The sequence below is a fragment of the Anas acuta genome, chromosome Z, assembly GCF_963932015.1.
Source record: "Anas acuta chromosome Z, bAnaAcu1.1, whole genome shotgun sequence".
In the NCBI taxonomy this organism is placed as follows: domain Eukaryota; kingdom Metazoa; phylum Chordata; class Aves; order Anseriformes; family Anatidae; genus Anas; species Anas acuta.
In genome coordinates this window covers 49,824,541-49,842,060 of record NC_089017.1, presented here as the reverse complement: position 1 = coordinate 49,842,060, position 17,520 = coordinate 49,824,541, and the positions used below count along the sequence as shown (strand labels likewise).

General features: G+C 43.0%; 1 protein-coding gene across 1 annotated transcript; it reads right to left on the bottom strand.

Moving 5' to 3' along the window:
- Window positions 1-90: 90 nt before the first annotated feature.
- On the bottom strand, window positions 91-9,863 carry NANS (N-acetylneuraminate synthase). Its single transcript, XM_068666559.1, has 6 exons — window positions 9,627-9,863; window positions 9,236-9,451; window positions 5,004-5,103; window positions 4,612-4,766; window positions 3,349-3,615; window positions 91-1,925 (listed from the first exon to the last, which is right to left on the bottom strand). Exons 1-6 carry the CDS (start codon window positions 9,756-9,758, stop codon window positions 1,716-1,718), a joined length of 1,080 nt encoding a protein of 359 aa, XP_068522660.1. The 5' UTR covers window positions 9,759-9,863; the 3' UTR covers window positions 91-1,715.
- Window positions 9,864-17,520: the final 7,657 nt, after the last annotated feature.

Below are 17,520 nucleotides of genomic sequence, written 5' to 3'. Positions count from 1 at the left end.
TGGGTGGTTCAGATACTATCGGCCCTGGAATCCTCTCTGCTGCTAGCAAAGGCAAGCTCTAACCACACACTGAAACACAAAAACGATAGCTTGTTTTAGAAGCTCAATTTATTTTTTAAAATTGCCATTAAAAAAAAGATCTTTTAACAATTGAGTTGTTTCTTAATGTAAGGCAAGCATACTGCATCAATCAGAGCTCACAGACTGTCACAAGCACAGGATTCAAAGACCTCTTCTCTCCACTTCAAATACAGGACTACAGTCTCCTCAGAACTGCAGCAGGGTAAACATTTTGAGAGTAAACTGCTCACAGGTACAGAAACACAACCATCAAATTCAAAATACTTCACCAATTCATAACCAAGAGGTAGCAAGTTCCAAATAACCGTAACTAATAAATGGTTCTGTCACGGACAAATGCAGACAACTTACAACAAGGTGGCTTTGTGCTGACCCAAGCTAGCTGAGAGATGCATTGTACCTGCTGCCGTGCAGATCCTTCCTGGACAAAGGTAAGGGCTGCAGGCAACTGGGGAGAGGAACTGCACTTCTTACGTGAAAAGTAAGAGGCTGTGATGGAAGGGTGGAGTGGATGGAGGAGTATGGACTGTCATGCTGTGATCTAGTCAGTGATGTGATCTAGTCAGGCAGCCAACCTCAGCTGTTTCAAAGAGCAATGAGTGGGAAAACAAAAATCCCAGTTCAGTGCCTTTGCTTATTAGTCCAGCAAGGAGGCTGCTGAATCTTTACCAGCGTGAGAAGTTGCCCCAAATACAAATAGAAATACCCAAATGAACTGCAAAAATCATTAGGATGCCAGGATTCAGTCAGCTGACGGTGGATGCTTTTGCTAATTTCTGGATGCATTGATTAAACTTATTTCCACTGATCATCTTGGACGGGTTTTTCCCCTTAACTTGTCCAGCTTGCTTTCTTGCCTTTTAGTTCACAAAAAGTACAAAAAAGGCTCTGCCTGTTAGATGGGGGCTTTCTACCCATCCAATTTACTACATTTCTTGGAACTGTCTCTTGAGACGGTATGGCCATGCTGGAATCTAGTTTTCTCAAGATGTTTTTTTCCTACAGTGGCATTACTGAATAGAAAGTTATCTCCCTTCACTGTGATGCTTCTTTTCAACTTTGTCCACCTCTATTCCTTAGGCAGGTTCCTGCAAACCATTTATCTTGAGACTTTTTCTTAAATCTTAAGACACACCTTGAGAAAAATCCATCGGGTTGTATGTGTAAAGTTTTCTGTTAAGTTTATGTAACCCTGCACTTCTCTGCATTTAACTCCAACTAGCATCCTATTTTTGCAGGGATGAGGAAAATGATGGAAGAGAGAGGGAAACATCAAACGACAGCGCCATGACAATTCGAAGTGCAGAAAAATAATTAGGATTTAGTGTATTCTCACCAGAAAAGGCAAACTGGAAAGCAGCAGACCTTGGTCTCTGATTTGGCAAAACTCCGAAATAATCTAGGTTAAGTGGAATGGAAAAGGAGTATGGTATTTTCTACACGCACTGATACACAGTTTCTAAAAATTGCTTTTCATAATTTATATCCCCTTGCTGAAAAAACTTCCTGCTACCGGATCTGGAAAATTATAATCTGCTTGGATCCTTTCTTCTAATCTACCATGCTGCTATACTTAAATATGTTGTGCAGTAGGGCAGTCCTACATCATGAAATGTGTAACAGAGTACTTTGGTTTAGCACTTTACTTTCTTGACGTGATTTTCTACCGCCTGCTCAGTGATGGTTTCATCTTCTTCAATATGCCTTTTAACCTTCTGGCCCACCAGATCGAAGATGGCTTCTGGAGGAAATCCCTTAGGCTCTCCCACCTTCACTGTCAGCATGTCAAGGGTCAGTATGGTGCCTTCAGGAATTGTCACCTTCGCCACAACAGACTTCCCCAGCTACAAGGGAGAATAAAAAGAAAGTTTGAGTCAAATACATTCCTAGACACAGAATACCAAGAGGTAAAAAAAAAAACCTGCAGTTACTTGGAAAGAGGTTGGGTGGACTGCTCCCTCTCCCACCCCCATTGATTACTTCTTAGTCCAAATTAAGTTTGAGTTAGCATGGAGGCCTTCACTCTGACAAGGCTGTCAGGAGGATTTAAACCCAATATGAAATCAGACAAGGTCTCACTGCAATATCCCAGAAATAGAATAGAGAGAATCTCATTAGACTGACCAGTATTCTACCTTAGTGCAAAAGCAGCTTAGTTCCTCAATGGATGGTATGCATACAACTGCACTATACTCAAAATTGCCAGCATTATGCTTTGGTAAAAATAGTTAAGAAATAGCACTCCATAGGAAACGATAGGTCTACAAAGACGTTACAGTGTGCTACACATTATCAATGCGCATGCTGCAACCCAGCAGCAGAAAATTTAGAGTGCAGAGGCAGAAACACTACTGCAATAACTGAAATACCGAGAATATAAACCTAAGTATAATGTGCATATTATCAGGCAGTTTTTCTGTATTGGTTTTACGTAGCAAGAATTTGGTAGCATGGGGGCTGCAGGGGTGGCCTCTGTGAGCAGAGCCCGGCAGCTGCCCCATGTCAGAGCAGAGCCAGCTCCAGATGGCTCCAAAAGGGACCCACTGCTGGCCAGAGCTGAGCCAGGGAGCGATGCTAGGTGGGCCTCTGTGAGAGCAGATATAACAAAAGGGAAAAAAATATGCCAGGCAACAGCAGCTGGGAGAGAGGAGTGAGAAATGAATGAGAACCATCCCTGCAGCCCCAAGGTAAGTGCAGGAGGAGGGCAGGAGGTGCTGCAGGCAGGCAGCAGCAGTTCCCCTGCGGGCTGTGCAGGGAGAGGCCCCTGGTGGAGCAGGCTGTCCCCCTGCAGCCCATGGGTCCCCCATGGAGCAGATCTCCACGCTGCAGCCCCCCCATGGGTGGAGGAGCCCCCGCTGGAGCAGGTGGATGTGGCCTGGAGGAGGCTGCGGCCCATGGAGAGCCCCCGCAGGAGCAGGCCCCGGGCCAGAGCTGCAGCCCGTGGAGAGGAGCCCCCACAGGAGCAGGGAGTCTGGGGGGAGCTGCCCCCACCCGTGGGGGACCTGTGCTGGAGCAGTTTTTAGTTTGCTTTTAGTTTGTCACTGTGCTAGTCTGCTCGTGATAGGCTGTGATCTCCCTGTCCTTATCTCAACCTTTGAGCCCTTTCAGTATTTTTTTTCAGTATTTTTTTTCATCGTATTTTCTCCTCCTTTTCCTTTGAGGAGAGGGAGTGAGAGACCGGCTGTGGTGGAGCTCAACTGTCCAGCTGGCTAAAGCCACCACATGAATATAGACTTTCAGCTGATGTGAAGCAAAAGCACAAGTTACCTTTTCATTGCAAGCCATTTCACAAGGCAGGAGTTGTTTAATTGGAGAACCCATTGCTTTTTCCACAGTACGGATGGCTTTCACCAACTCTGCCAGTTCATTTGGCTCCAGGGATGCTTGGTGGTCACTTCCTTTCCACGTTTTGTCAAGAGTCACATGGCGTTCCACTACTTTTGCACCCATAGCTACAGCCGCCACTGAAATGGCAATGCCAGTTTCATGCCCCGAGTATCCAATGGGGATATCAGGAAAAGCTGACTGATAGGCCTGGAATCAGGACAGAGTTGGTCTGAATTATCAAGGCAGCAATTTCAGAGATGGAGCAAGTTTAACAACGATAACTGCAATGAAAACATGGGCAGTTACTGCGCCACAGAAGTGGTTGGTTATGCCCAAAATGATTTTTTTTTTGAACAAGTCATGCATTACCAAACATCTTGTTTTAACAAGTTCATTGGGATTATCAATACTGACAATGACAGACGTATGCTCTATTCTTCAATTTCTTACACTTTTTAATTTAGTTGTACTCTTCAAGGTCTTCAAAGCCTACACCACTGTAAATTACACTGATAAAGTAGTGCTTTATTTTCATCCAAGAACCCAATGGACTACTTAACTTGTATCCAAAGCAGATTCTGCACCTCCCCATATTTCAACTCTGAAGCAATCCTTTCTGCAGCACACAGGGGAGTTATCCAGTCTTACAGGCAATTAAATGCAGTCATGCCCAGTTCTACTGAAACTAAAGGTAGGCAAATGTTTGAACACCGGCCAATTTGGGAACCTCTTCTTGCATTAGCATCAGGCATACCCAAGTAATATTTTCAGCAAAGGCAACTATAATCTATTTCCTTTGCAGCTCTCATATTCACATGAAGCCTTTTCAGTGAAAGTTTCTGGTCTTGACCCCTGTTTAGGATCATGTTCTCAATTACATGCACCTTCTTGGAGGTAACTGTCTGTGTCACTTTCCTTTCCATTGTAAAGATTGGGGTGACACTTCAACCTCCTGCTTCCCTCTGTTTAATTGCAAATGCCCCAACAGTAATATACCTTATCATATTCTTCAAAGCTGAGTTCTGCTAAAAGAGGATCCAATTAATACATTCACTTCAATGTTTGCATGAATTAGAGGAACATTACACTCTTCTTACATCTTGGAAGTGAATTCCAGCTTGCCCAAGATCTGGAAATATAACGCAATAGAAATACATAGCTCTTCTCTGGTACCCTACCCATGGCACTCTGTTACTCACTGACCGATATAACACGGAGATTGACATCCTCTGGCTGAAGCGGGTAGGCACTGGTGCATTGCAGGAAGCAGAAGTTTGGATTGATGGGCTTCACAATCTGATAAACCTGGTGCATGGTGTTCATTGACTGCATCCCGCTGGAAATCACCATTGGGCGTCCTAGCCATTAAAAAAAATAAAAATGGTTTGCCCCAGATCTCAAGGTGAGGTCCATAAGAAAGCTACAAAAGCTTATTTGAAATTCTTGCAGTGAATGAATTCAATTGAACTGGAAAGGTGGGTAAATCTTTTTTCTTCCTACGAGTTTTTTCTAAAATCAAGTCGAAGAATTATGTAATAATTGAGCTACTGAGACACAGTGACGTTTACCAAGACTGCTTGAAAGAAAATGCTTACCTTTCTTTGCAGTTTTTTCCAAATACGGAAAATTGTTTGTATCTCCTGATCCTACTTTGAAAAATGGAACATCCAGTTCATGTAGAAACTCCACAGCCATCTGCAAGAAAAAGAAACCACTGCTTTTCAACAAACCACTTCAGCTGGGTCAAGAACAGACAAGAACTACAATGCTGTAGTAAACCAAACAAACAAATAAAAGCAACCCAACCCTACAAAACAGTAAAGCCAAAGCTTAAGTAAAAATGGCACATATATACACAGCCCCACAAACTATACTTCCTATACTTCTCACGAATCAATGGTATCAGGTACAAAAAAAAAAAAAAAAAAAAAAAAAAAAAAGGTCAAATAAATCAAAAGCAGATAACACCATTTTGCTTCAGGAGGTTGGTCTGCAGGTTAGCATTTCGGAAACTCTGAGCCCATCAAAGGACTAGATTTTAAGATGGAGCATAGATAGTGTGGCAGGATTTGTCAGATGCCTTGTGGCATGCATATAAACATTAAGCATGACTTTCTGAGACTGTTATCAAAATGCTCTTGATATAATCAGAAGACAAATAGTAAGAATATCAACATTTGTTACCCTGGGGAAAGGACTAATTTTATTCAAAGTGAGACTTTGGAAAAGGTGCTTACTGGAACAAGCTAAGGAGCAAGGGATGCATCAGGTACTTCAGTCTGCTCAGTTCAGTTCATGCAAGTCTCATCAAACAGTACTAACTTTTGGCAAGGCTAGATCTCAACGGATTTACATGTCCAACTCCTGAATAACATTTACTATTCTGAGGATGCTAGTTTCTGACTTCCCTCCAGATCAAATATTACCGAGGTTCCTTCTTTTACACAGATTTTGCACAGGTTTTTTATTAGGTTCCCTGTCTCAAGGCAGTCTCTTTGGTCTCCTGGCCATAGCTGGTCAAGCCTGCTCTAGGTACAGCAGCTTCGTACAGGCGTGCTCCCCTGCTCCTCTAACTCTGTGGGCCATGGCACTCTTGCTTGATTTTATTACCACTACCAGGAAGAATAACTACCCATAGATGGGCGTTAGCCCCCTGAAGAGTGAACGTGCTGCAGGCACAGAGGCAGTTTTCCTGCCTCACGTCTGCAGCACTTAAATCTACACGTAGCTTTCCTGCACAGGTCTGACACTAAAGAGTCATACAAGTATTCTGCTGCCTTTTGACTCTTAGAAGAAACCTGTCACCAGCTTTGCCTGTCTAGCTAACCTGTTTGCAATGGCTGATCCCCCTCAGTTCCCACCACATGTAAACTACTACATCTAGCTACTTGCCACGTCACTATTTGTGGAAAAAGTTAATGCTTCCCTTCCAAAGAACAAGTAACCCACAGACATGGAAAAATCATGTTTGCAAATCAAAGGAAGCCACAATGGATTTTCTTCTATGAGCGATATCCAAAAAAAACTATAAGATGTGCCAAAGAAAAGACAGGGAGACAATTTATTCAAATCTTAATTACACTCTTCCTCCTTCTAAAAATGTGTGTGCTATATTTGAGATAATTCAGGAAGTATTGGATGTTCCATTAAAATTAGTATTGCATCAGTAAGTAACCTTTTGAAAATAAGTATATTTAATGAAAACAAAAATCCCAAACCTATCACAAGCGACATTAAAATTCTTCATTCATATTTGGGAGAAACAATGAAGTAGTTACCTAACTTTGACCCCCTTTCAATCTCTCCCCACACACTTTTAATTTCTTTGCCTCATTCCTTGTTGCAGCCAAATTAACTTAGTGCCAGAGAAAGACAAAAGTAACGTTCAAAACAGATTCACACCTTCTTCAGTCTAATTTTTCTATAATCACTATAATGCAGATTCAATTGCTTGTGTCTAGGATGCGTAATGCCTCTTTAATGTGGTTTATTCACTAAGATGCATTGTGCATGAAGACATATTAAGAAGCCACCAATCTAATCAGAAGAGACTGCACAAAATGAAGTATGACATATGGGCCCAATATCTAATGCCACTCTTCATAAGGTGACTATCTCACAGAATTTGGCAGCTTTCTCATAGGAGATTCACGGAACAGGACCAGCCTGAGCACCAGGGTTGGAGCAGATGACCCCAGAGGTCCCCTTCCAGCCCCAACCAACCAGTCTGTGATCCTGTCTAACTTCAAATAGCAGGGACAACATAAAAGGGAGTGGTTCAACAGGATCCTGTTCCGTCTCCAGTACACACTGGAGCAGAGCAGATAAAGGAGTTACCCAGAATCTTTGTATTTACGTCACACATTGCTTCGCAGAACTTCCTCATACGACTGAACACACAATTTAACCTCTTCAATTTACCTGCAGTTCCAGAGGTTATGCTCAATTCACAGAAGCTAATGTTCCCAAGGACTTACTACCTCAATCTGTGCAAAGTCTGGATTAAGTCCGAAGAGGGCTAGCACAAATACTACCAGCAGTGTCAGCAGCTGTATAAAGTAACTGCTGTTCAAAAGAAGATGCTCAAGTAGGTGTCAGTAGTGTTAACTACCTGATGTGCCCACAGGCTCAGAGAAGCACAGCACCTTGAGATAACAAGAGATCTTAGAGGTGGAAAGTGATATTAGCTGCTGCATACGAAAGATGTTCTGCATTTCACTACAGACTGTAGAAGGAGGAAAAGAAAGGGCATGATTTTTCATCCCAAAGACATCCCAAAGACATGCAGTAGCCTCTGACAGAAGTCAGAGGCTACTGGGTGTAGTTGTTCTTTTCCTAAAGGAAAAGATGGAGTAGGTGTTGTTATTCAGCTGGTCCTTACACATGAAGGCACAATAAAATAAATATCACAACACCCTCTTTTCCCTGATCTACTTCAGAGCCCATGGCACTGGGCTATTGTGATACATGCAAAACACCTGCTTGTCTATCAGACGTCTGAAGTAGTTTTTGATGGTGTTACAGTGTTTGGCAGCTGCACTCTCAGCTGGGGCACAGCAATTCAAGGATTTTGGTCCATAGGACAGACTCTTAACAGAAACAGTGGGAATGGGCAGAGGACTAGAAAAGACAACATAAGAAACTTCAAGGATTTGAAACCACTTAGTCAAGAAAAATATCAACAAGAAGAAAAAAGGGAAATGTAATAATGGTGTTTGAATAAACAGGAGATAGGAGAATGAAAGTATGAACTTTTATGTCAGACGAAGAATCATAAGAAAGGAGATTAAGCTGATACATCAGGAATTATCTCTGATGGTAGGGTAGGGAAAGTAAGACACTTAAAGCACTGAACAGACCACCTGAGAACACTAGATAAATCCCATCCTTGTCCCATCCTGGATAAGGCTACATGCAGAGTGACAGTGATGACGGTGTGCCTGCCTTACGCAAGAGTGTCTGGCTTGCTTCTGGAAGCTCTCGTTCAGTTTGTTCCTCTATTATTTTCTAGGCCACAAAGAAAACTAGAACAATACATAATCTGCAATCTCTGTTTAGGTTTAACTGTTACCTGGACTTTCCGGTTTACACATTTCAACTGTACACTGCACTTATTAATACTGCAATTAACATTGTTTTGAGGTAGGCAACGTGCAAGAGTTAAAGACTTCAACCACTTTCAAGGGGACACAGCAACAGATGAGCTTCATGGAGTTTCCAGGCTGGTGGCTGACTGTCCCAAAGCCCACTGACAAAGTAAGTAAACGTTTCAGAAATAACAGAGCAAGGTGGAGACCCTCTCCACCTTGATTAGTAAAAGAAAAAGAAATGCATTTGTGCTCCTTAGAAATATGAACTTAGTAAGCAGAAAGAAAGAAAAAAATAAGAGAGAGAAATAATAGGTATTAAGAACAGAATCTAGTCCAAATGCACAGGAGAGTTTGAAGTGTTGGAGCTGATACTGCAGACAACGCTAAGCATCATTCAGATCACCCTTTTGATCTAAACTCTCAAAGTCTCGATTGTTTAGGGAGCCCAGCTGAGGCCTAGTCTCTAATATAGTGTACTGTGCATACACACTTCAGCATAAATGTCAGATCTTCCAAGATATTCAGCTGTCTGGTCAATCAGAATAGATGCACAAGGGCACTGACAGAAGTACCTTTCCTCCAGTTTCCTCATTTACAAGCTCAACGTCCAGACATACTTGGTATTCTCTTTATGTCAGAGCTATAGCACATGAGTAACAGACTCATATAGCACATGAGTAACAGACTGCAGGCAGGACAGCTGGATTCTCCCTGTCAGTCCCCTATGGCTTACGTACCTCGTCCATGCCAGACGCCGTGAAGAAAATCCCAATTTCCTCGGCGTATTTCTTGAGCTCTCTGTACTGGTCATGGCTGAACTCCAAGTGGCGCTTGTGCTCCCCGTAGGTCTTTCCCCAGGAGTGCTTGGAGGTGTAGGGCCTCTCCAGGGCTTTCTTGTTGAATTTGTGCTCCAGCTCGCTCTTCTGGAACTTAGCGCAGTCTGCTCCGCACTCCTGCAGAAAGAAAAGGGAGGCGGTGCACGCTCAGCGACAGCACCACCAGAGTGACAAAGGCACCCCCCCCGCCACCCCTCCATTTCAAAATGCCTGTAAAAACAGCAGCAAATAAATAAATACATAAATACATAAATAAATAAACCATTCCTCAGCCGCCCCCGGCCGGGCGCACCTTGGCCATGCGGATCATGCGGCGGGCGATGTCCAGGTCGCCCTGGTGGTTCTGCCCGATCTCGGCGATGATGAAGCAGGGCTGGTCGCCGCCCACCCGCCGCCCGGGGCACAGCTCGAACTCCCGCGGCATGCTGGCGGCGGACAGACAGACAGACAGACCGACGGACACACCGGACACACCGGACAGACCGACACGGAGACCGCGGCTGCGCCGAGGGGGCCGCCCCTGCCTCGCTCCGCCCCGCCCCGGTAATGGCGGCGCTGCCGGCAGGGGGCGCTGAGGGAGCGGCCGCCGCCATGAGGCGGCACCGACAGCCCGGGGAGGGCCCGAGCAGCGGGTGTGGGGGGAAATGTTTGTCAGTGCCGCACGCAAATCCCCTTTCTGCACTCGAAATTATTTATTTATTTATTCATTTATTTATTTATTCGTGAGCTACCTGCAAGCCAGCCGGGAGGCGTTGCTCAAAGCAGCAGGTAGCTGCTTCCAGAGCCTGAAGGGTAATGGGCGTTGTAATGGGAGGGGAGAGAGGTTGATGGTTAAGCCTGAGGAGAAAGTTTCTGTGCAGAAGGAAGCAGGGTACATATCGGCTACGCTAACGGAATATATGAATGAGCGCTTTGTTGGCATTTATTTCGCGTAGTGGTTTAAGGCTGTGTTGGGCAACTGCGTATTAACTCCAAGGAAAACAAAAGCAGAACTATCTCTTGTGAAGTAACATGTATGAACCAGGAACTGAACCCAGCCAGGCTCTGCTGCGTGGACAGGATCCACCCAGAGATCTAAGTGATCTCAGAAGATGATCAGTAGCTCCCATTTCTGCCTGCCTCTGATTTTCTTTTGACTGAACCTGGTAATGCTGGAAAACATCTAATTGCTTGATGACTTCCATTAGCCACAGATTTTTTTTTTATTATATATATATATATATATATATATATACACAAATGTGTATCTTTGGATAAAAATGATGAGTTAACAGTTATGAGGAAAAAAAAAAAGAAGAGGAAAGGAATACTTCCTGTGTTCAGAGATTTTCACGTGGTTAGCTATTCCACATTCCTGTCATTCCTCCTGGGCATATGGCTTACTTTCTGTCTTCCTCCAGTATCTCTTTAACACTTTGGAGAAAAAAACAACAAACAAAAAATGGACCTGTAAAAAAAACAAAACAAAACAAAAGCTCTTGGACATTCAGTCTCACTTGGCATTTTTAAACACTCAGGAATGTCAGGAATGGCAATACTGGCACCCATGAGAGATGATGATGAAAGAGCAGCCACATTTCATGGAGCCAGCTACATAAAATAATTTACCCTGCAGCTCTTCTTCCACAAACATTTGGAAGGTTGTTACTAATGATCCTGTCGAGATTATTGCTGTACTTCCCTAATTTAGGTACGTCCTCTCTGACAGCTAAAACGCAATGTTCAGGTGGTGAATTAAGGATGGGTCAGGCGGTTTGTGGCTACCTGACACAAGCTGCTGGAGAGCTGCAAAGCTTGGTGTTGGTGGAATAGAGAAAACAACAACAGTAAAAAACTTTTTTTTTTTTTAAAGATAAATGGATATATATCTGGATATAATGGAGATGCACAGATGATGGGGAATTATCACTGTTGGAAGCTGCTGTCTGTGTTACCTAAGGAGCTCAAATTACTGGTTGTGCTGGTTCACTTAAACAATCAAAATCACTGCAAGATAGAAGAGTCCTTGCAGGTTGTTTCTGTTGACCCTGATCATTAACCCTCATACAACCAGAGAACACCTGCAGATTTTGCTGGAAGTATGAGGCTCCTGACATGGAAAGGAGGCCACACCAATGAATTGCTGGTGGTCGTGGCAGGGTTAGACTTGGAAGTGAAGCAGTCAGAAAACCAGCAAGATTTCTGTGTACTGGCAATGGAAAGCACAGTCCTGGTGTTGTTAAAAAAAATAAAAAAATCCTACTCTAAGAAAGTAGGAAAGAAGTTTGCAGTTTTGGGGTGTGTTTGTGAGTGTTTTGGAAAGGTGAATGTTTTTGACTTGAGGATGTTTTTCCACACTTTTAAACTGAGGATGGTCTTGCTTTCCCCTTGTATTCCAAGTGATGGCAGTGTATTAATTTTGTTAGGAAACCTACTATGCCAGCAAAACTTAAACTGTGGCACTTTGATAGGCCACACAGCTTGGTTTTTAATATCTAGATTTACTGTGGTAACACTAGAGAAGTATAGAATGTGTTTATTTGCATCCATCTAACACAAATGAAAAAAAAAAAAAAAAGAAAGAAAAAAGAAAAGAAAACATATCAGAAATCTCAAGAGATTTAAGAAAAGAAAGTGCCATCACCACTATAGTAAGTGAATGGGTTAGAAAACTGATAGAGGCAGGGAAAAAGGAAACAATTTTTTCCTTAAAAATACCTTTGTGGGCAAGAGAAGGAACATTAATTTAGTAGAGTTATATGTATTGACCAAATAAACCAGCTATCTCCAAGGTCCTGAGTATCTATATAGTCTTGTGTTTTGGTAAACTCCAGCAAACAACTTTTTCAGGGATTTAGCCAATTTTCTCAGCGCTCCTGAATCTGTGCCTCAACTAGGCCATATGGAGGCGCTGGAGAAATGATTTACACATACTACTGCGTTCTGACAAAGGCTGCCTCTGAGACTCCAAAAACACCTTGTGGCAGATGTCAGACATATTTCTGATGTTCTGGCCCTGTCTGCAAAGTTTTAAAGGAACTGAAAATCGGTAATTGCATTTATTATGATTTTGTGGTACATGGTGTTTGTTTGTTTGTTTTTTCAGGGTGAAGCTGAATTGTATCTCCAAGGCTGTACCCACACATACCAGATACTGACTCGCAGAAAACGGACTCCACAATAAGTCAGACTGTACAGTTGGTATGTTTAGTCAGTGCTGGGTGGCACGGGGGGTAGTCCCACCAAAGTCGTGCGTGCCTGACGCGGCAACTTGCCTTGGTTATATGCAGTAAAGAGTTACATTTGCATGAAGTTTCCCAATACGTCCATACATATTCATAATCTGTCCCCGCTTCATATTAAAATTAGTTCCAAGGAGTCATTTCCATAAACTCCTCCCATCTGTGCTTGTGCAGTGTATTCTGGTGGTGGTCTTCAGGGGTGGTGGGGGTGAAGGTTGATGACTCTTCTCATCATCACCAGTTGACCTCTTGTCTTTGCGCAGACTCAGTTGCTCCTTGGCTATCAATTTTCTTTATCAATTCTTTGTCTTGTCCTTTTACGAAGAGCCCTTCTTATCTATGAGCCCTTGGTCACAGTCTGAACCATAAGGCTGGTTTCATCTGGTTCTCAGGGTCCCGGGGGCTCCTGTTACCCGGAGGCCTAAGCACAGTACAGGCACAGTACATCACAAATATAGCACATATTAAGCAGTGAGTGTTGCTCATATTCACTCTTAATCAATTGCTCTCTAATTTCTAATCCCATGTTTCAGTCCCCCCTTTATGGAAAATCTAGTAAATCTAAAATCTATTAAATTCTTTTACTTAATACAAAAATTCTTTCCAATCTCTATGATATGTATCCCTTAATGCCTTGCCTTGTACTTTCATCAAGGTAGCTAATATCGCCATTCGTTGTAACAATTTCCAATTCCAAACAAGTATTATGAAAGACGATATTAAATTTACACCAACTAATATCAATAAAACAATAACTGGGTGACACAATGTGTTCAGAATCCCAGTTGCAGTTGGTGACCATCCAAAGAGTGTGTCCCACCAGTGGTGATTTGCATCTTGTTTTATTCTTTGCAAATAACTTGTGAGAGCATCTATTATTAGTTTGTGGTCTTGGTCTTCAGCCTTTTCCCGCCTTGGTAATAGCTTCGAAACTTGCCATTGGCTAGTTCCCAGTGCCAATAAGGATGATTGTAAGGACTGTTAATCATTTGGCACCCTATTTTAATTTCATCCCCTATGGTTCTTTGGTGTGTTCATTCTTCTCCTAATTTTTGCCATTCTGTTAACATATATAAATGGTCACCATTTGTTCACCACTTAACCACAATTGCTAACTTTCCATTAATGCTCTTACCCTCCGTTGTTACTGCTTTGGACCAAGGCCACTCACCATTCTCTACTATCATAGAGGCAACTTCCAATTCCTGAATCACAATTACTACTATAAGCCACAAAAATAAAACAATAAAAATAAAACAATTTTGTTAACTTTCTGCAAATTGTATTACTAAATACTTCTGACAGTAACATCCTCATTTTGCTTGACTGAGCTTTAGTTTTAATTCACCTTCACCCAGTGTTACTTTCCAGGGGGCTTCTGGAGCTTTCTTCACTCGAGAATGGTGAATCCAGGCACTCTGTTCCTTGGTCTTAATTGCGGTGAAGGTAGTAAGGAGCACCTGGTATAGTCTGTCCCACTGTGGTTTCAAAGTTTTCTCTACAAGAGACTTAGTTACCTCTCGGGCTTTGGTGGTGGCAGTGGGGAAAGCCTCTGGCCATCCTGAAAAGGTATCTGTTAACACCAGTAAATATCAACACCCCCCTTTTCTTGGAAGTTCAGAAAAGTCAATTTGCCACTGTTGCCCGGGCCCATGGCCTTTTCCAATTTGACCGAGTTTTGGTTTGGGGGTTAGTCTGGAGACAAAGATCACATTGTTAAGTTATTTGAGTGATGGTAGCATATAAGTTCCTGGCAACAATTTTTCCAATTAGATAGTTATACAAAGCATCTATTCCCCTATGTCTTTTCCAGTGTTCTTCCTTTAATGTGCTTCCAATAATCTCGTTATTCAGTCCGTATAGATGTTTATTTTCCAGATTCTATTATATCTTTGCAAGTGGTAACTGCATACCCAGCATGTCGTTTTCCGCTGATGACGTAGCTGCTCCCATATTTCCATCTCGTCAAAAGGAGTGTCCTTCAGATCTGGACGGCTGGAGCAGGTAGCTTCAGTGGTCTCCAGGCAGGTATCTCTGAGGTATCCTGGTCATCCCTTAGCGGCAGCATCCAGCTGCTTAGAAAAATAAGCAACTGCCCTTCGATATGGGCCCAGGTCCTGTGCTAGTATTCCCAGGGCAATCCCCTATTTCTCAAGGGAGAAGAGGAAGAATGGTTTATTTACATCTGGAAGTCCCAGATGTAAATAAGAAGGCTGACACGAGAGCCTTCTTTTTAGTTGGTCAAAGGCTCGTGTGGGCTCCTTTGTCCATTGGAGGTCCCTGTTCCCATTTGTAATGAGCGCATACAGCAGTTTTACAAGCAATCCGTAATTATAGATCTGCACCACTCCGTCATTCCCAAAAAGGTTCGCAGTTCTTTTATTGTCTCAGGTTTCAGGGTTTGAAATATCGCTTCTTTATGATCTTGCCCCAAGGTCCGTTGTCCAGCACTAACCTCATAACCCAGGTAGGTCACCTTCTGCTTTACCACCTGAGCTTCTTCGATACCCTGTACCCCTGTATTCCCAGAAAGTTTAGGAGGCTTACTGTCCAGGCCACAAATGCTTCTTCTGTCTGGGTGGCTATTAGGAGGTCATCTGCATACTACAGCAGCCTTCCTTCTCCTGATGGGGCTTCCCAGGTCTTCAAGTCCTTTGCAAGTTATTCTCCGAACAAGGTGGGTGAGTTCTTAAAGCCCTGAGGCAACCTTGTCCATGTGAGCTGTGTTTTGTGCCCACTCTTAGGGCTTTTGCAATCAAATGCAAAGATTTTCTGGCTGGCTTCATGGAGAAGGAGGCAAAAGAAGGCATCCTTAAGGTCTAAAATGGTAAACCAAGTTAGCTCTGGTGTTAAGCATGTTAATCAATTATCAGGCTAATTCCTTCTCTATCTTCCTTTTTCAAGGGGTACTGTTTACGTGCATTTTTCACCTTTCCTGGTACATTAGAAGATCGTACTCCAGAAAACACTTGACTTAGAATTTCCTCACTAATTTCCTCTTTGGTCCCAAAAGCTGTCAATATCAAACTCAACACTTCCACATGTCTTTGATCATTTACCTCCAGCATAATCTCCCCATTTTTAAATGAAATGGTTGCTTGTAATCTTTACAATAAATCTCTCAGATTGGCCAGTTGCCCACTTCACTACAATGTAATCATTCCCCACTGATACTAATGCTTTATTTAAAACTGAGTATGTTGCCCTCGCATCCACCATAAGTTCCACCTCTTTTCCCTCCTTCCCCAGCTTCATTTTTATAACCAGCAGATCTGCTAGGGTAGATTCCCCCGGTTCTCTTCAGTCATCTTTTGCATGTGCAACCACCACCTCCCTTCCATAGTTCCCTTTTCTGTTTCTTTTCTGTTCTGGGCATTTTCCAATGCCCAAATTTCTTACACAGGGTACATTGCTCCTTGCCTAGTTGGGGCTGCTCCTCTCTGGGCCTCCTTTTTCCTTCTTCCCTAATAACTGCTATCAGCCTCTTCTCCATGTTTAACTGAGGAAGATAAAAGTCCTCTCTCCTTCTAAATTGCCCCATGTGCATGTGCCGCACCAAAGGCATATTTCAAATCTGTCCAAATGTTTGCCAGCTCAAGAGCTCTTACCAAGGTGATGATTTCCACCTTTTGGGCTGATGTTTGCATCATCTGCATATCCTGTGAGGCTAAATCCCTGGCGGACGAAGCTGCTGCAGACTATATACCAATCATCCGCATCTTCTAGGGGTGTTTCCTTTAAGTCTGGTCAGCTGGAGTATACCATGTCCGTGGTCTTGATGCAGTCATGAATGGGTCTGGAAACTCTGTTACTTAGGAAAGAGCCTGGGTTCACAGTATTAGTGCCGAAAAAAATTAGTAAACTAATAGTCCATTATACACATTCCTTTTCTTCTTCAGTAGCTATCATTTTCATATTGCAACAGTGTCCCCTTTTCCCGAACGGGTCTTTCAAACTTCAAGATCACAATTCCTGAATATGGTGGGGCTATTCTTGAACCCCTGTGGTAACACTGTCCACGTAAGCTGAGTTTTCCATCCTCTATTAGGATTTTCCCATTCAAAGGCAAAGAGTTTCTGGTTTTCAGTTGCCACAGGCAGGCAGAAAAAGGCATCCTTTAAATTTAGTACCATGAACCAAACTTGACTATTTGTCTCATTTTGTAATTCCAATCATTTTTCCCAATTTAAATTTCAAGCATTGCAAAAAAAAAAAAAAAAAAAGCCTTTTCCTGTTGGCCAGTTGCTCCTATTACATTTACAGACCAATTAACACAGAAGCTCCCATAACCACCACCAACAAAAAAAAATCAAGCCTCTCTTCTTCGTTCCCTAGCTTTATTTCAACCAGTGGACCTGCTAGGGTAGATGCTGCAGGCCCCCATTATTCCTGACTGTTGTAAGTTTATCCTGCAGCCTAAGACAATTTCTTCCTGATATCAGGGGCTGATTGCCCTAGAAAGAGGCTATCCCATTGCCTCTGTTTGTTTCTGAAGCCAGGTCCAAATTTTGTTTGTTTGCAATCTGAGCTCACAGGTGAACTCGGGTTGTTTTAAGAGTTAGCTGCTTTTCTGTTTCCATGACAACTCTCTCGGACCCAGCATGGTCCCTCTGCCCCAGAGGGCTCTCTAATTTCTCATCCCATGCTTCAATACTGCCCTTTGTACCACTGTAGATAGAGAAGTGTAGTAAGTCTTTCTGCTGCTGTGTCTGTTCCCATGCAGAGGAGAACGGCGTCCTTCTGAGGGCTGCAGTAACAGTGACTACTTGAACACAATAACCACATTGCTATGATATGATAAGAAGCCCAGCCTAAAAAGCGGCCTCAGCTTCAAACCAGAGGTGCCTCTGAGCTAACATGATACAACACCTCACTGCTGAAGTGACACATGGAATGGATGCAGCTTTTTACAATGCACTGAGACCTGCAAACAACAGTGGGAAGGGGACGCTGAATAAATACCAT

Bases quoted from the DNA above. Each gene is read 5' to 3' on its own strand.
- NANS (XM_068666559.1), bottom strand. From the start codon at position 9,758: ATGCCGCGGGAGTTCGAGCTGTGCCCCGGGCGGCGGGTGGGCGGCGAC. The intron at 9,452-9,626 runs GTGCGCCCGGCC...TTCTTTCTGCAG, and splicing joins GCATGATCCGCATGGCCAAG to GAGTGCGGAGCAGACTGCGC. The intron at 4,767-5,003 runs GTAAGCATTTTC...TTTAATGGCTAG, and splicing joins GGAAAAAACTGCAAAGAAAG to GACGCCCAATGGTGATTTCC.